Source organism: Somniosus microcephalus, chromosome 34 (assembly GCF_052327205.1).
Source record: "Somniosus microcephalus isolate GS21.2 chromosome 34, FLI_Smic_1.0, whole genome shotgun sequence".
Taxonomy (NCBI): domain Eukaryota; kingdom Metazoa; phylum Chordata; class Chondrichthyes; order Squaliformes; family Somniosidae; genus Somniosus; species Somniosus microcephalus.
The window spans coordinates 17,858,987-17,878,317 of NC_141020.1; the positions used below are offsets into that span (position 1 = coordinate 17,858,987).

At 45.7% G+C, this 19,331-nt stretch overlaps 1 protein-coding gene across 2 annotated transcripts in view; it reads left to right on the forward strand.

Annotated features, from left to right (window-relative positions):
* Nucleotides 1-19,331, forward strand: part of LOC147096841 (Golgi-pH regulating cation channel-like) — a 71,393-nt gene that overhangs the window by 18,263 nt on the left and 33,799 nt on the right. For both annotated transcript variants that reach the window (XM_085973523.1, XM_085973522.1), the window contains exons 4-10: nucleotides 3,507-3,626; nucleotides 5,619-5,669; nucleotides 6,112-6,177; nucleotides 8,714-8,776; nucleotides 10,603-10,671; nucleotides 16,325-16,433; nucleotides 18,019-18,080. In XM_085973523.1, the coding sequence (XP_085829649.1) occupies nucleotides 3,507-3,626; nucleotides 5,619-5,669; nucleotides 6,112-6,177; nucleotides 8,714-8,776; nucleotides 10,603-10,671; nucleotides 16,325-16,433; nucleotides 18,019-18,080 (540 nt within the window). The remainder of the gene's footprint in view (nucleotides 1-3,506; nucleotides 3,627-5,618; nucleotides 5,670-6,111; nucleotides 6,178-8,713; nucleotides 8,777-10,602; nucleotides 10,672-16,324; nucleotides 16,434-18,018; nucleotides 18,081-19,331) is intronic.

Sequence of the window (19,331 nt, forward strand, 5' to 3'; positions counted from 1 at the left end):
GTTCATTGAGATGGGGCCGTAAGCGGATGAAGCTCAGGCCTGTGCTGAGGACTGATCGTTTGGGGTCAGAGGGAATAGTGAAAACACGGCAGGGCTTGTGTTGTATTGTTTTTCATACAATGCTTGACCTATTGTGCCGCTCCAGCATTTGTGGTTTTGAAGTGGGAAGCGAACTTGCTCTGTTATTTGCATACAACTTATGCAAGGCAGTTACGGATGAGGAGGCCCATTCTTCCCTCCCTAATTTACCCATCCACAAAGACCCTAAAGGTCTCCCCATTGCAGCAGCTAATTGTTTCTTGAATGGTTCCAGGGCTTTCACCTCCACCACTCTATATATAACTCCATTGCATGAAGAACTCCGATGTCAGGCCGAAATTTGCCTTTTACTAGTATGGACCTGTGCCTACTTGTCGGAGGTGCCGTCTTTCAGACTGCATTAAACCGAAGCCCCCTCAGTCAGACGTAATGGATCCCGCAGCACTATTTTGAAGAAAAAAAAGACTCGACGCCTTTCGCGACCTCGAGACGTCCCAAAGCGCTTTACAGCCAATGAAAAGAGCAGAGGGGGCAGGGGTAGGGGGGGTTCTATGGCCGCGCAGCTCTCTGGACCTCCCGTGCAGCCAGCTCACCAGCTTTTCAATGTGAAAAACCGCTCATGCGTGGTACAGGAAACTCTCGATTTACCGACACCTAAACAACCGGAAATCTCTGTTAACCAGCAAAATTCAGGAGTAGGTTCAGGTAAGTTTTACTTCAAATTAGTGGCCGTTCCTGGATCTGTGGCTGTGTAACCGGGGTTCGTGCACTTGTTGCTAAGCAACAGGGACGCTTGGTCTGTGGCCGGAGTTCCTGCACACGTTGCTAAGCAACAGGAAAGCCTGGATTTGTTGCTGTGTACGGCGCTCTCGTACCTTTTAAACTATACCTCTGTAATCCGGACTTTTTGATAAACCGGCACCACGCCGGTCCCGTCGATGCCGGATAAAAAAGAGTTTCCTGTATTTTGAATGGGCCGAACAGCCCCTTAAAGGGGCTGCGCACCCAAAAAGAAATGAATGCAAACATTGGTCCGAGCCAATATTTATCCCTCAACCAAAATCACCTTTTTAAAAAAAAAAAAAAAAAAAAAATTATCTGGGACGTCCTGAGGTTGTAAAAGGCGCTATATAAATGCAAGTTACTGTCCACTCTGGCAGTCTTTAGAGGCAAAAAAATATTCTTTTGCGAAAGTAACTTTTTTATTTTCATCCCATTGACATTACGGCTGATATGATTTAAACTAATGATGGGCAAAGCCACTGATGAAGATTTTCCCAAGGAAAAAAGTGAAATTACAGAAAACTAATTCTGCCCAGCAGCCACTCGAGGGCAACTAACATAGAAACATAGAAGATAGGAGCAGGAGTAGGCCATTCGGCCCCTCGAGCCTGCTCCGCCATTCAATGTGATCATGGCTGATCATCCAAACTCAGTACCCTGCCCCTGCTTTCTCCCCATATCCCTTGATCCCTTTAGCCTTGAAATATATCCAACTCCTTCTTGAATATATTTAATGAATTGGCCTCTACTGCCTTCTGTGATAGAGAATTCCACAGGTTCACCACTCTCTGGGTGAAGAAATTCCTCCTCATCTCTGTCCTAAATGGCTGACCCCTTATCCTTAGACTGTGATCCCTGGTTCTGAACTCCCCTGCCATCAGGAACATCCTTCCTGCATCTAGTCTGTCTAGTCCTGTTAGAATTTTATAAGTTTCAATGAGATCCCCTCTCATTCTTCTAAACTCCAGTGAGTATAAGCCCAATCGACCCAATCCTCATACCTCATTCCTGCCATCCCAGGTATCAGTCTGGTGAATCTTCGCTGCACTCCCTCCATGGCAAGAACGTCCTTCCTCAGATAAGGCGACCAAAACTGCACACAATACTCAAGGTGTGGTCTCACCAAGGCCCTGTACAACTGCAGCAAGACATACCATTTGCCTTCTTAACCGCCTGCTGCACCTGCATGCTTACCTTCAGCGACTGGTGCACAATGACACCCAAGTCTCGTTGCACTTCCCTTTCTCCCAATCTATTGCCGTTCAGATAATAATCTGCTTTCCTGTAACACTTTTATTTTCATCCCATTGACATGATATCATTTAAACTAATGATGGGCAAAGCCACTGATGAAGATTTTCACAAGGAAAGAAGTGAAATTACAGAAAACTAAAATTCTAATTCTGCCCAGCAGTCACTCGAGGGCAACTAACGGATTAAAATGATTAAAAAAAATTTATTAACACTGCCGCATTTTATCGGGCAAATGACGCTCGCATGAATCCGCCTGCTATAAGTGGTGGGCACTGTATTTATCTGAGTACCAGCTTCCAGCCCATATTCGCGAGTCTATAATTCTATCATTTTATCCTCCAAGTGCTGTGCAGCGCCACTTTGTGGTAGAAAATCCATATTGCAGTATTTCTAAGCTGCGTAGTTCAGGGAACAGCAGGGCAATATTGGGCCAGAACTTCGGGTCCCCACGGGTGAGTACGCGCTGGGTACTCGCGCGTAGGGCCAACGAAAGTGCCGGTTTCGTGCATGCACTGCGCATGCGCTGGAAACCGGAACTTCCGTTCCCTTGAAGGAAGGGGTTCGCAGGTCGAACGCGTGCGCCGGAGAGGCAGCGCATACGCCTGGAACTTGCGTTTTTTTTTACAGGTTTCTCCGGGAGGGTAAGTCTCCAGCAACTACGCGTTTAAAAAGCAGTCGCAAGGCCTGCTTTTAACAAGATAAGTGGTGAATTAAGTAAAAATTAAAACATATTTTCCACAGGTTTGTTATTTTTAAATACTTTAAAGAAAGGTAAGTTTATTTTTAGCCCCGTTTAAAAACTGTAATTAATTTTTTCAAAAATTTAAATTATTGTTTAAAATAGTTATTTTATGTAATTGTTATTTTAAAAATGTGATGTTTTTAAAAAATTTATTTGAAGATTTTGTGATGTTTTGGGGCCGATCTCTATTCATAGATTTGACAGATCTTCCTGCCAAACTTATGAATGAAGCATTCCCTGCTACGATTGGCTCTCCATGGCCCACGTGATCCCAGGGGACGCTTCGAACTAACTGCGCCCCTGGGATACGCAAGCACTGCGCGCCGGCAGTTGGAGGAGGCCCAGGATCGGAATCCCACGGGGGCCCACAGCTCAACGGCCGGCGCGCAAGTTAAGTGCAGGTCGGAGGCTTGCACCCGCGGGAAGCTCCCGACCCGAATATCTGGCCCAATATTTAATATTTTTCCAGCTTTGTTCTTTTTTTTTTTTTTTTAAATGAATAGCTGGCCAGACCTCGCACGGAATGGCTACATGGACACGGTACCGGAAGGCTGCCAGTGGTACTGTACCCCAGCAAGAGTCAGCGATGTCGCGAGAGCTGGAAAAGGGAGGAAATTGTGTGTGTGTGTGCGCGAGAGAATCCCAGTGTATTTCTTTGCTGTAATAATTCGTGTGTTCCCTCCTGTAGAACAAGACGGCGGCAAAATACTTTGGCTCTGACACAGAGGAGCAAAAAGATGGAAGTGGGCATTACATACTGCATCGATACAGCCCCATTGCGTGTCAAAAAAACGGCTTTAATGAGCAGGTAGGCAGCTTCGCATTCGAAATCTGGACCAGGTTTTACAATCCGAGCCTAGGAATTATTGTTGGCGGTGTTTAGTGTAAGATGAACTCATTCAGTTTCCCGCCCTCCTCATCCGCTACTTTTACTGAGCCTTTAACCTGTTTAAAATTTATTTGCTGCCCCCCCACCCCCCATATGGTAAAATAATGGACAGAGGAATGTCATGTGAATGTGGTCAGCATTTGTCCAGTGCGGTGCTTTCTAGGCGGTGGGGTCACTTTTGCTTGGTTTGTCGTACTCCAGTCTCTGGATCAGAGCTGGTAGGTTCGAGTCATAGAAACCTAGAAGATAGGAGCAGGAGTAGGCCATTCGGCCCCTCGAGCCTGCTCCACCATTCAATGAGATCATGGCTGATCATCCAAATTCAGTACCCTGTCCCTGCTTTCTCCCCATATCCCTTTAGCCTCAAGAAATAAATCTAACTCCTTCTTGAATATATTTAATGAATTGGCCTCAACTGCCTTCTGTGGTAGAGAATTCCACAGGTTCACCACTCTCTGGGTGAAGAAATTCCTCCTCATCTCAGTCCTAAATGGCTTACCCCTTATCCTTAGACTCTGACCCCTGGTTCTGGACTCCCCGCCATCGGGAACACCCTTCCTGCATCTAGTCTGTCTAGTCCTGTTAGAATTTTATAAGTTTCAATGAGATCCCCTCTCATTCTTCTAAACTCTAGTGAATATGTCCCGCGCTATATTGACATTGTGAGATACGCCGCACTTCAGGTAAGACATTAACCTGAGCTTCTTGGATGTCAAGAGCTAGTAGTCAATGTGGATGAGAGAAAATGATTTCGGCAGTGCTGCAGATTAAATACAAAACTAGTGTGGGATAAATCCGGCATGTTTGAGAAAAACGTTCAACGCATTTAAGTGTTTCAACTCTGGCTGTGTGAATCTGCTCACAAGTTTCGGACCAAATTCCAACAGCCAGAGTTAATGGAGAAACTCGGAGTCTCCGTATTACGTCTGACAAGTTGGCATCTCTGGAGTAGAGCCAACGAGATTAACTTGGTTAGCTGACCGCACGTTTGGATTGTAGAAGCCTGAAAATTATAGGAGGCAGTTTGACAGCTGGGAACCCGGGAAAGGATGAGTTAATGTAAGGGCAAGTCTTTCTTGTTTTCCACATAGCGAGGGTGCTGAGGGGAGGAAGAGCATTATAGGATGGCTTCGAAGTAGCAAAGGACTCTGGTTCAGAGGAGCACTGCCCATAGTATAAGAACATAAGAAGCAGGAGCAGGAGTCGGCCCCTCGAGCCTGCTCCGCCATTCAATAAGATCATGGCTGATCCAATCTTGGCCTCAACAGCACTTTCCCGTGCTCTCCCCACACTCCCCTGTAGTTTAAATGTCTGTCAATCTCCGCCTTGAATATCTTCAATGGCTCCGCCTCCTCAGCTCTCTGGGATAGAGAATTCCAAAGATTCACGACCCTCTGAGAGAAGAAATTCCTCCTCATCTCCGTCTTAAATGGGCGACCCCTTATTCTGAAACTATACCCCCTAGTTCTAGATACCCCCACTAGGGGAAACATCCTCTCAGCATCCACCCTGTCAATCCCCCTCAGAATCTTAATATGTTTCAATAAGATCACCTCTCATTCTTCTAAACTCCAATGAGTATAGGCCCAACCTTTCATCATACGTCAACCCCTTCATCCCAGGAATCAACCGACTGAACCTTCTCTGCACTGCCTCCAATGCAAGTATATCCTTCCTTAACTATGGAGACCAAAGTATAGTATTATATACGGATAAAGTAGAGATTGATGTTTCCTATACAAATGGTTTTTTTTTAAACTAAACTCGTGTACCCCTGTGTTGTGAACCCTCTGTTTGATAAATCTCTTGTGAAGTGCCTTGGGATGTTTTACGACATTAAAGGCGCTATATAAATGCAAGTTGTTCTTGACAATTCTTGAGTACCTACTTCCTATCTGAATTCTTTTTCAGCTGCAATTAAAATTCTTCGACCAACCAAAGCCATTTGAAAAAGTGACTCCGGTAAGAAATAGTTTGTCAGCAATTAACCCCCCTCTCAATTCCATGATTGACATCATGTTACTGTAGTTACAGTGCTTAACCTCTAATAACATCTAACAATATTGTAACTGGTTTTTGTGAAGTCTGTAGTGAAGCCAGTGAGATGGCCTAGCCACATGGACCAGGCAAGGTCTGCACTGCGTTACTTGGACACAACCGACGTCGCAGTCTAGACTCCGCGTTTTCAATGGCCGAACATTATTTTAGCCTAACGCAGATGTGGTGAGGCTAATTGCCGAGCCCCTGTTGCTGTCCCGGCTGACATCAGGGATCGACCCGAGGGCCTTCCTGGTTTATGTAGCTCAGCTTCCCCCTGCCTCAACTAGTTTGCAGTTGATGTTGTACCGTGTGGCTTGTGACTTGAGACCTCCCGCTAAATGTTGCTTTAAACAAATCTTTACAGGACATTAAACCTAAACCTGAGCCCAAACCCAAACCAGTGTCGAAAAGAGATACAGACAGCAAAAAGGTAAGACTTGGGTGAGCAAGATGGGGTGAAGGTTAATATCAATTTCAATTTTTTTATTTGCCATATGTAACTAGTACAATGGAATGCTTACTCCCTGATCACTCCCACAATAAGCTGTGGAAGCTCAGAGACACGTCGTTATTCTCCAACGCCATGTTCAGAAAAGTCAATTCAGTGGCATCCAATGGCAGTGGGAACGCGATGTCCCTCAGCCGCTCCGTCACCGCGGCCTCCTCCTCACTGTTGCCGGCTCCACGATGTGGTGGCCTGCTCCCGCTCACGGTCCGGCCTCTGGCCACCATGCCCCGCTCTCCCTCCTCCCAGTCGGACTGCGAGCTTCCCGCCGAGGAGCTGCCGGCCGACGTGCTGTAGCGGGTGTATTCTTGTAAAAGCAGTGTTGTGCCGTGTAAAACGCAGGGGCGGAGCACATGTTTAGTGAGGAGACTGCCATTGAATTTGATGACTGCGGTGTCACTGCAAAGCAAAAACTGTTTCGTGCTGACACTAGTGTAAATGCACCCTTGGTGTCTTCTGTGGTAATGTTAAGTGAAGAAATGAGTGTTTAGCTGTCGCTTAGGAAAGGGAATCTTGCACTGTAGTTAGGACACATGCTTAGTGCAATGCCATAGCCTTTTCTACACTCTATGGATGAGACGTGACAATGTAGCGCTGGTTATCTTGTGTTTTGGGAAGTGAGGGGGGGGGAGGTGTCCAAACGTCAATGGCAAATATTTAAATAGGTTCAAATTTGGCCAATTTTGAACTGATTTTGTGGTGCTGTATTTTTTGGTGCAGATGTTTTACTCCGTTAAAAGGCACCATATAAATGCAAATTGTTGTTTGACCGTCAGGACTTGGGTCTACAGTAGGTTCTCTAACTCACTAGAAAACATTATTCCCGCTAAATAGGTAAAAACACATTTAAATGGGAAGAGTAACGAACGGGGCCGTGAGGATTGTACCATGCTTGGTTTCAGTGTTGGGAGACTAACCGCCAGAGAGGAGTTGCTCTCTGATTAGGCACAGAGGAATTGACAAAATGGGATGGTGTTCTGATACAAAAGGCTCAGACTTCCTGCCTGTTCCTCTCTGTCCTTCATTCCCTTTCTTATCTTTCTGCTATTGGTCTGACTATATTCATTGTTTCTCTGATCTTTCCTCTCTTGTATCCTCTGCACTACTAAGACACTGCCCAACACCCTCTTCCTCCCCCTCCCACATCTTCACTGGGGTTTATTTCTAGAGGGATAGAATTGAAAAGTAGTGAAGTTATGCTAAACTTGAATCGAACCTCGGTTAGACCACACTTGGAGTACTGCGTACAGTTCTGGTCGCCATATTATAAAAAGGATATAGAGGCACTGGAGAGGATGCAGAGAAGATTTACAAGGATGATACCAGAACTCTGAGGTTATACCTATAAGGAAAGGATGAACAGGCTGGGGCTCTTTTCTCTTGAAAGGAGAAGGCTGAGGGGGGTGACCTAATCGAGGTCTTTATGGAAGGTTTTGATAGAGTGGATGCAGAGAGTGCATTTCCACTTGTGGGGAAGAGCAAAACTAGAGGCCATCATTATAAGATAGTCGCCATGAAATCAAATAGGGAATTCAGAAGAAACTTCTTTACCCAGAGAGTGGTGAGAATGTGGAACTCGCTACCACAGGGAGTGGTTGAAGCGAATAGTATCGATGCATTTAAGGGGAGGCTAGATAAGCATATGAGGGTGAAGGGTATAGAGGACTCAATATCGAGTTCAACAATTTCAGATCATAACCTTGGCCCCTATTACATTTTTACTTATTTTTTTTCCATCCCTTTGTTTTGGGTTTCCCCCCCCCCCCCTTTTTTTTCTCTCTCCCACACGGCAGCTGTCTCCCATCCTGCCAGTACACTTCACACCTAATCTGAGCTGTCTTTTGTCTCCACTGTCCTATCACCATCTCGCCTGGTTTTGAATACCTCTTAATGTCTCTTTACTTCTTTTGTTCTCTCGCAGCCCTGCCTTCGATCTATTTCATTTCCTTTCCAGTTTGAAAAAGGGTTTCGACCCGAAACGTCGACTCTAATTTCTCTCCACGGATGTTGCCTGGCCTGCTGAGTTTTTCCAGCATTTTGTTATTTCGGATTTCCAGCATCTGCAGTATTTTGCTATCGGTATAGAGGGTTATGCTGATAGGCTTAGATGAAGGATGGGAGGAGCCTTGAGTATAAACGCCGGCATGGACTGGTTGTGCCCAATGGCCTGTTTCTGTGCTGTATATGTTGGAATTGAGACTCTTCAGTGTCTCCTACTCGGGTCCTGAGAACTATTGGGTCCTCCCCCAGGCTTTCCTCCTCCCTGCAGTCTTCAGGCTTTTTAAAATCCAATCTTCCATCACCTAATTTCTGCTCAATGTAGTTCATTTTCTCTCCTACACTCTTCCCCTTTGGTGTCCTGTACTATAGGCCTTTGGCCTTCACTTGGGTTTCTCAATACTCTTTTTATATTAAAAAAAAAAAAAATTTAAATTGATGCATCCATTTTTTTTCCCCCCAGGAAGAATTGGATCAGCCAAAGGATAAAGTTGCAGCAACTCAAACGCAAGAAGGCAAACAAGTAGTAAGTGTTAGTGTACAGGAGCAAGGATGTCTTACTGCAGTTATACAGGGCCTTGGTGAGACCACACCTGGAGTACTGTGTGCAGTTTTGGTCTCCTTACCTAAGAAAGGATATACTTGCCATAGAAGGAGTGCAGCGAAGGTTCACCAGACTGATTCCTGGGATGGCAGGACTGTCGTATGAGGAGAGGTTGGGTCGACTAGGCCTGTATTCACTAGCGTTTAGAAGAATGAGAAGGGATCTCATTGAAATGTATAAAATTCTGACAGGGCTAGACAGACTGGATGCAAGGAGGATGTTTCCCCTGGCTGGGGGGGGTCTAGAACAAGGGGTCACAGTCTCCGGATACGGGGTAGGACATTTAGGACTGAGATGAGGAGAAATTTCTTCACTCAGAGGGTGGTGAACCTGTGGAATTCTCTACCACAGAAGGCTGTGGCGACCACGTCACTGAATATATTTAAGAAGGAGATAGCTAGATTTCTAGACACAAAAGGCATCAAGGGGTATGGGGAGAGAGCAGGAATATGGTATTGAGATAGAGGATCAGCCATGATCATATTGAATGGCGGAGCAGGCTCGAAGGGCCGAATGGCCGACTCCTGCTCCTATTTCTCTATGTTTCATTTGAATTTGTTCCTGGGATGTGCGACATTGGCAAGGCCTCATTTATTGCCCTGAATAACTGAATGGCTTGTTGGGCCACTTTAGCGGCATTAAACCACGTAGTGTGGGACTAGACTCGCATGTGGGCCAGACCGGGCTGGTTCCCATCCTGGGGCAAGAGTCGAGCAGTAGCTTTTGTGGGGTTTTTTCCTCCACCATCCTCTGTTTCCCAGTCCAAAATGGAAAAGGAACACAATGTATCTATTTTGATGCAAAACCTGCAATTTATCAAATTAGTAAATTAATTTTGAACTTGTCTCTGAGTTGCTGGTCCACTGCCATAACCACGACACCACCGAGTGGGTCCTCCTGTGAAAATGTAAGACCATGGGGGGGGAAATTCAGTATCGCCCCGTTTGGGACGCCATTATCGGCTGGGCGCAAAGTTTAGCGCCTGGCACTAATTATCGCCTCCGACAGCAAACTTGGCTTTTATCGCCCCTGGAGGTGATTGGAGCGCTGAATCAGGCGCTTCACACCTGTCTTAAGGCACAAAGGCCGAGGAGCGAGGCGCTACCTCAGAGCGCTGGCGAAGCAAGGAAGGGCAAATCAAAATAAACCTGCAAAGTGCTGCTCAGTACTCAAAACTCCTTCACACAGCGTTGAATCTCTCCAGAAGTCTCTCTCTCTCTCTCTCAGAATGCGTGGTGCAAAAATGTCACCGACAAAAAAAGGCAGGAAGCGGTCGCCTTTAAATAGCACTCCCCTAGTCCCTTTCTGACAGCATAACGCTCCCCTCAACCTGTCGTTGCTAGCAGCAGGCGGTAAGGCAGGGGACGCCACTCAATATCTGGGGCGTTGCACACTCGACTGTCGTCACGATCTGCCGGCGCAGGAGATCGTGGCGGTAGTGTTTAGCGCTGCTGCAAAATGTCTAGTTAATTTCATGAGCGGCGCAAACATCGCCGCGCCCGGGCGCCAGTTGCTTTGCACCCCATTAGCGCCCTCTTAAGGCGCTAATGGGAGGCGCAAACAACTGAATTTTTCCTCCCATATCTTTATAATGAGTGGCCCAAGACTTGACATGTCTACCACTGCCATTTTTCCATTAGAGTCCATAAGGGTTGGGAGGAGAGGCCTGTGAGTTGCACTGAAAATCCCTCTTCGAAATGGAAGGCACAGAGTTTCCAAAAAGCAACGAGCTTTGTATTTTCTTCCAGAAAGATGACAAGCAACCAAAGAATGAACAGGAAAAGAAGAATAACGCCACAGAAGTAGGCAAGCACCCGGTAAGTTTGTTTTCCACTTCCTCCCTTTTCTTTAGCCATTTCAGGTTGCCCTCCCTCATGACTTGAGGTGACATGCCTATTTTTCCCACCCAACCTTTTTCACTCTCTTCTCCCCTTCCTTCGCTAGGGTCAGTGCGATATATATGTACATCGATTTATATAGAAAGTATAGCACAGAAATAGGCCAATCGGCTCAACTGTTCCATGCCTTTGCTCCACACGAGCCTCATTCCACCCCACCTTCAGCTAACCCTACCTCTCTTGCTTTCTCCCTCGTGTTTATCTAGCTTCCCCTTAAATAGGAACAGGAGGCGGCCATTTAGCCCCTTGAGCCTGTTCCGCCATTCAATGAGATCATGGCTGATCTGCGACCTAACTCCATATACCTGCCTTTGGCCCATATCCCTTAATACCTTTGGTCAACAAAAAGCTATCAATCTCAGATTTAAAACCAACAATTGATCTCGCATCAATTGCCGTTTGCGGAAGAGAGTTCCAAACTTCTACCACCCATTGTGTAGAAGTGTTTCCTAATTTCACTCCTGAAAGGTCTGGCTCTAATTTTTAGACTTTGCCCCCTAGTCCTAGACTCCCCAACCAGCGGAAATAGTTCCTCTCTATCTACCCCCCTTAATATCCTGAAAACTTCGATCAGATCACCCCTTAACCTTCTAAATTCTAGGGATTACAACCCTAGTTTGTGTAACCTCTCCTCGTAACTTAACCCTTAAAGTCCAGGTATCATTCTGGTAAACCTACGCTGCACTCCCTCCAAGGCCAGTATATCCTTCCTAAGGTGTGATGCCCAGAACGGCTCATAAATGCATCGTGCCTGCTAGGTTCTGTGCCTGACAGCCCAGACAAGGTGACTAACTTGTTAGCTGTGATCGAGCAGTAAACGTTTGCAACACGGAAGGAGGCCGATGGTGCCTGTGCTGGAGCAATCTAAAACTAGTCCCAGTGCTCCACACTCTCCCCATAGCCTATACCTTTTGCTGCAAATATTGATCTACTTTTCTTTAATTATCCCCTCACCTTGTATACCTCTGGCCTTACGGGAGGGTAAACGATTGGGATTCAGTTAAATTTTGACACTTTTTAAATGTTACTTTTTGCCAGTTTTTCTTCCTTTCTGTTCTCAAGATGTTGAGTTCACAGAATCACAGAAACCCCACAATGCAGATGGAGGCCATTTCGGCCCATCGAGCCTGCACCGACACATATCCCACCCGATCCCCGTAACCCCACGTATTTAATCCCCCTAACACTAAGGGTCAATTTATCATGGCCAATCAACCTAACCCGCACATCTTTGGACTGTGGGAGGAAACCGGAGCACCCGGAGGAAACCCACGCAAACACGGGGAGAATGTGCAAACTCCACACAGACAGTCACCCGAGGCCGGATTTGAACCCGGGTCCCTGGCGCTGTGAGGCAACAGTGCTAACCACTATGCCACCGTGCTGCCCTTTTTTAAACATTGGCCAGGACACCAGGGATAACTCCCCTGGCTCCTCTTTGAAATAGTACTATGGGATTTTTTATGTCCACCCGAAAGGGGCCTCGGTTTAACGTCTCATCCGAAAGCCAGCACCTCCAACAGTGCAGCGCTCCCTCAGCACTGCACTGGAGCGCCAGCCTAGATTTTTTGTGCTCAAGTCTCTGGAGTGGGACTTGAACCCACAACCTCTGACTCAAGAGGAGAGTGCTACCAACTGAGCCATGGCTGGCAATAAATTTCCCCCCAAAAACTAACATTTACCTTTAGACTGGGACATTTTTGTCTGAGCCAGCAAGTTTGGTACTGAAAACACTATTTTAGTGTAACTTCTCAAAACATCAGGAATAACTTTATTAGTCATATTTATGTTTTATGTTTTAAACTTTACTCTTACACTTAAGCTGTGGCTGTCATTCACCTACATAATCGTGATTGCACTTCAAAGTAATTCATTGTATGTGAAGCACTTTGGGACATTAAATGTAATAGAAGGCACCAGATAAACCAAGTTTCTTCTTTCCTAAGTTTACACTATCCCAAAAAAACTTTCTTATCTTGTAGCTTCTTTCCACTTTGGAGACAAGAACATGTGAAAAAAAGTTTTCATTGGCTGAAACTAACTTTAATAAATTTGATGATATAGATGCAACCAGTTCAACCTTTGATGCATGTGTGTTAAACTGCAAGATGTTGGACACAACTGGAAGAGAAGCCAAGTACCAGTGTTCACTGCATATTATTTGGCAGGCTAGTCAAGGAGCATTATTTCAAGGTTTATCCCACCCACCAACTGAAGATAGTGGCAGATGGAGTTTAATGCCAGTGTAAGATGAATGCATTTTGGTAAAAGTAACAGCAGTAATTATACTCTGAATGGAAGTAGGCTCAGTATTGTGAAAGAACAGAGATTTGAGGATACAGGTTCACAGGACATTCAAGGCAGCATCTCAAGTTGATAAAGCTGTAAAAAAAAAAAAAAGTTGATGGAATTCTAAATTTTATCTCCAAGTGTAGAATATAAAAGCCATGAGATAATGATTAGCCTGTGAAAAACCTCAAGACCTGTGTGCCTGTGCATGTGCGCATATTTTCGAATTCATAAGTGGTACAATAAAGATGGGAAAAAATTCAAAAACAAATTATAAAGTAGGGAAATAAATTACATGTTTTTCTGGTAGACCAGAACGGATGTTCTTCCAAATTTATGTAATTCCGCAAGATAATAGGGCTCAACAGCATTTATTGGTTTTCATAGCAATTAAACCTACAGTGATATTATTACTAACAATTGCAATGATTATTACTAACCTACACAATTACAATGATTATTATTACTAACAATTACACATCTCCAATGATAACTATTACTAATACAGGAAACTTTGAGTTATCCGGAGGCGAACCATCCGGCAAGCTGGAGCCACCGGCAAAAATCAGGAGCCGTTTTTTATTCTTTTCGTTTCTTTTCTTTGCTTTTTTTGAACAGTCAAGCACTGCAAGGTCTGTAGCTATAGCAACAACTTCAGCTACAGACGCTTGCAGCCACACCCGAGTGTTTAGAAGCTGTTGCTAAGCAACAGTGTTTGTTGTCAGATAATCTCCGTATCTTTCAACATTAACTCTGGAGTGTCCGGCAGTTTTGAGGCAACGGCAGCAGCTCGGTCCCGTCGGTGCCGGATAGCACAAAGTTTCCTGTAATAATTACACATACACTTAGGGTCACAATTACGGTAGAAGGTAGCGGAGATTTCACCGCGTCACAGATTTCGAGCTGGAGGGATCTGCTGTGCAAGCCTTGTCGAATTCTGCAGTCTCTATTGCAACACCCTTCTTTGTAGCACTTTCTTTCACTCTGGCTACGTGGGAATCCGCATGTTTCAATTAGCTGGACTTCAGTTTTTAACAAGAATCACTTGATTCACACTCCCTCATTTTCCAGATCTATGACAGGTGCCTTTTCAAAGCTCGAGACAGTTTGTTGCCTCTGCTGAATGCTTCTCAGCAAAGACTGTCCCTGCCTGTTCTGTGTCTGTGCAGCAACTAGTTATCAGCTGAAGCTCTCTGACTGGAATTCCTTTCAATTTAACCTGTCCTTCTAACAGAAACTTGCTTAACGGGTGAATGCTAAACGTTAAGAATTAACCGCTTCCTTACAGGCTCCCTGCTGGGGTATGCCTCCGTGGGTGCGGGTCACCAGCCAGTACTTCACCCCAGTTCTTTTAAGCCTGACTTGTCAGCAGGCAATTTGCCTACAGGGGCATCGCAGCCGAGTCCGGGTTGTATATTACGTCGAACCCTTCTGCGGCGCACAGCCGCAGCTATGCCACGAGCCAGCTTCTAGTACATGACATCAACGTGCTGTGTCACCTTTAGCAATCCAGCCCAGACTGGTGGAATGGACACCTCCTCTAGTAGCTATATGGTTATTACATAGTCTCCAGTCCACTTTTCAGTGGCTACGATTCCAAGGCACAAGGTTGCACTCAATATAGCAATCTCACTCTGAGGCTGGCGTGGGAACTAGAACATAACCATTCTAGTGGAAGAGGGTAAATTCTCCTGATACAAATAGCAAAATACTGCGGATGCTGGCAACCTGAAATATTCTTCTAATGTTAGAGCTGAGGCATGTGATTGAGACAGGAGATGGAGCTTTAATGTGTATATAAAGTGCTATACCTGGCTGGGGAGTAATCAGTGTTGATGCCTGAAATCACCAATATATCTCAACTCGATGAGCACCAAATACACAAAAAAACACTTTTAATATAAAGTGCAGTTTGTACCATGCTGTGCCACGACACTGAACAGGTAGATATGTGTCCGCAGATCATGAGGTGGACAGTTCCCAGTCCTGCTGTGATATCTCTGGAGTGAATGAAGGAAAGGCAATTCTTCTGTTTGGAGGGGATGTTGAATGGGTCGCCTCGGCTGCTCTTGCGCATCACCTTCTGCCATCTCACTTGATGTTAGAGACTTGGGCATGCACTCATTCCCACCCAGAATGGGACCCTAAAAAAGAGTTCTAATTTTAACATGGAGGGCATAAATTGCATTGTTACCACGTACTCGCATCTACAGATTTGATGGAAGTATGCTCGCCCCCCCTCCCCAAAAAAAACAGGACCAATTTATTGTCTTAATACTATTATTCTGTAACGTGCTGTTCTGGCTCATGGCAACAGTGACTCATTTTGACTTTTGCCTTGAGTGAAGAGGATTCCACGATTTTCATAGAATCCTAGAAAAGTACAGCACAGAAGGAGGCCATTCGGCCCATCGAGTCTGCACCGGCTCTTTCGAAGAGTAATCCAGTCAGTCCCACTCCCCCGCTCTTTCCCCATATCCCTGCATTTATCCAATTCCCTTTTGCAGGCTACTATTGAATCTGTATCCTCCACCCTTTCAGGCAGTGCATTCCAGATCCTAAGCACTCGTTGCGTAAAAAAAATGTTTTCCTCGTGGTCTCCTCTGGTTCTTTTGCCAATCGCCAGTCTATCCAAGTAACTGTAATCCCTCATCCCTTGAACAATTCTAATAAATCTCTTCTCCAAAGCCTTCCTAAAGTGTGGTGCCCAGAATTGGACACAATACTCCAGCTGGGGCAGAACTAGTGTTTTATATAGGCTTAGCATAACTTCCCGGCTTTTACCTTCACTGCCCCTATTTAAAAAGCCCAGGATCCCTTTGTTGTCAATGTTGATTGACTTACTGAACATACTACAGGAAACTCTCGATTTACCGGCACCTAAATAACCGGAAACCTCTGTTAACCGGCAAAATTCAGGAGTAGGTTCAGGTAAGTTTTACTTCATATTAGTGGCCGTTCCTGGATCTGTGGCTGTGTAACCAGGGTTCCTGCACCTGTTGCTAAGCAACAGGGACGCCTGGATCTTGTGGCCAGGGTTCCTGCACCTGTTAAGCAACAGGGAAGCCTGGATCTGTTGCTGTGTACGGGGCTCTCGTACCTTTTACTATACCTCTCTGTAATCCGGACTTTTTGATAAACCGGCACCGCGCCGGTCCCGTCGGTGCCGGATAAAAGAGTTTCCTGTAACTAGGTAAATTAGAATTTTATTTAAAAAACGACTGCCCCACTGACTGCCGGTCGACCTGTGTGTTAAGTTGTTTCCCGTTGACGTGTTTTGCAGGGCTCGGTGGCACAGACCTGGGAGGACGCACCATACCTTTTCATCATTGAGGTCAAAGAGATGGAGCCAAAGACTGCCCCCCTTGAAAACAGAAATTGGAATCTACATTGTAGGTTCTCGGTACAGCAGTAAAATAATGAACCACACCCTGATTTCAGCCAAGCCCAAAGGGGGCTACAATAGACCTGGCCTGGTCGGAGGAAATCATTTTATATCATTTCTGTACCGGCCCCCAACCTCTGCAGGTGGTAACGTGATGCCTCTTGCAGCCGAGAAGCAGAATCTGCATATAAACCCTGGAATTTGTGGCTTTGTAGGGCTGAGAACTGGAGAAAGCCGATTGGAGCACGATCACTGGTCTTGATTCTGAGGGGGATTGACAGGGTAGATGCTGAGATGCTGTTTTCCCCTGGCTGGAGAGTCTAGAACTAGGGGGCACAGTCTCAGGTTAAGGGATCAGCCATTTAAGACTGAGATGAGGAGGAATTCCTTGACTGAGGGTTGTGAATCTCTGGAATTCTCTACACCAAAGGGCTGTGGATGCTCAGTCATTGAGTATATTCAAGACTAAGATAGATTTTTGGACTCATGGGGAATCGAGGAATACAGAGATTGGGCAGGAAAGTGGAATTGAGGTAGAAGATCAGCCATGATCTTATTGCATGGCGGAGCAGCCTCAAGGGGCAGTATGGCCTACTCCTCCTAATTCTTATGTTTATGGGGTAGGACATCAGGACTGAGATGAGGAGAAATTTCTTCACTTGGGGTGGTGAACCTGTGGAATTCTCTACCACAGAAGGCTGTGGAGGCCGAATCACTGAATATATTTAAGAAGGAGACAGATAGATTTCTAGACACAAAAGGCATCGAGGGGTATGGGGAGAGAGCGGGAATATGGTATTGAGATAGAGGATCAGCCATGATCATATTGGAGCAGGCTCGAAGGGCCAAATGGCCTACTCCTGCTCCTATTTTTCTATGTTTCTCCTTTTTGAGTCCGTGTCTGTGTGTGTGGTTGTATTGACAGGCATTGTGAGTTACTATATTTGGGTGGGGTTGAGCAAGGCAGACAATACCTGTCGCGATTAACCTTTTCGGAGGCACTGACCTGCTTGAAGTGTCGGCCGTGTGTCTGCCCCATCCAACACTGACATGGGAGAGCAGTACAAAATCTGAAATGATGAGATTAACCCGTCGATGGCCTGCATTTCAAGTTGCTCTTTGGTCATGTGGAGGCCTGTCTTTGTGTGAGATAACTGGCGCCGGTACACCGAGTACACCATGCTGCTGTAATCAATTGCGCGGCTGTCTGGAGGTCCCGCGCTGCCGGCTCACCGGCTTTTGAACGGAAAAGCCGCACGAGCTCAGAAATTTAAAGGGGCCGCGCACCCAAAAAAAACAAGCATTGGCTGTAATGTCAACTTTTATTCTGCTCAAGTGTTGTAAGAAAGTAGCATAATTGGGGCAAGTGACCTGGCGTGACGTCCGGTTACAAATCCCATGTGTTGACATAGTTACTCCAACGCCGTGTGATTGCTGCCTAGTGCAACAATTTTTGCATAAAACTCCCCGGAGCCAGTCTCCAACTGATGAAAGGCGCCCTCATTGTAACTTGTGCATGTTAACTAGGCCTGTTGCACACTTCCGACTTTCTGTATTGATTGCCATCCTGTGCTCTGTCTCTCTCTCTGTAGTAGAAGTGGAAATGTTGGGACCCTATGGATACATTTCTGCCACAGAATGGCCACTAATGATCGTAAGTATCGGACTGATCGTCTGAGTAGCGATTTACTAATCAATCTGATTCTTTTAAAGCGTGTCTCCCATCTAGTTACAGCTGTGGGCTAGTTGAAATAGGCGGAGAATCCTCTTATAAAAACAGAAAATGCTGGAAACACTCGGCAGGTCAGGCCGCATCTGTGGAGAGAGAAACAGTGTTAACGTTTCAGGTCGCTGATCTTTCATCAGAAGTTTAATCAGAACTGGAAAAAGTTAAGAGATACAACAGGTTTTAAGCAAGTGCAGGGGCAGGGAAAGGGGGGAGGGGAGGAAAGAACAAAGGGGAAGGTCTGTGATAGGGTGGAAGGCAGGAGAGATTAAATGACAAAAGGGATGAAGGTGCGAGGCAAAAGGAGGTGGTAATTGGACAAGTAAAGAAACAAAAGATGGGTCTAGAAGAGGTGTAAATGGGAATAACAAAATCATCAACAACTGTCGTCGGAAAAAATGGAGGCCGAGGTTATGGTCTGAAATTGTTGAACTCCGTGTCGAGTCCGGAAGGCTGTAAAGTGCCGAATCGAAAGATGAGGTGCCGTTCCTCGCTCCTCAAAACTGAACTAGGCATTTAATGAAAAAACACATTCACAAAACTGGCCTGCTACACATTTGCGAATGAACAGGCAGGCTTTGATTCGCATTGCATACAGGGTTTTTTTTAATGTAAGTTCAGCTGTGGAAGCCGACACTTATTTTTTTTACCAGGTTTTCAATTTTCACCATTCTTGAGGGAGCGCCCCCAAAACCAGGCTGCAAGAGTGATGATCACCCTGTGTTCAGATTGTGTTTCGAGGTCCTACTAATTCACAATCAAATGCTAAAGAAATGGCAACTGCGTTTGTTACGGTTGAAAACTTTACATACAGCAACTCATCACGAGCTTTCAAAGCTCCCATCTTGCAGACTAACTCCCTTCTGCACTCTGCATCTAACCAGTTGCCAATAAAGTATAAGACCATAAGAAATAGGAGCAGGAGTAGGCCATTTAATAATAATAATAATTCAACTTTATTGTCATTGTACAATGCACAAGTACATGAACAACGAAATGTGATCTTGCAAGCTCCCATGAGTCCAGTACAAATAACATTAACATTAAACGTAAATAGCACCATCCTGGGAGAAGCAAAGCCGCTGCGTCTGTGCGCGCCGCCATTCCATTTTCCACCATTCCTCCTGTCCGACAATCTTCAGCCCAATGCCCGGGCCTGCTCACCAGCCGCCCCTCCCG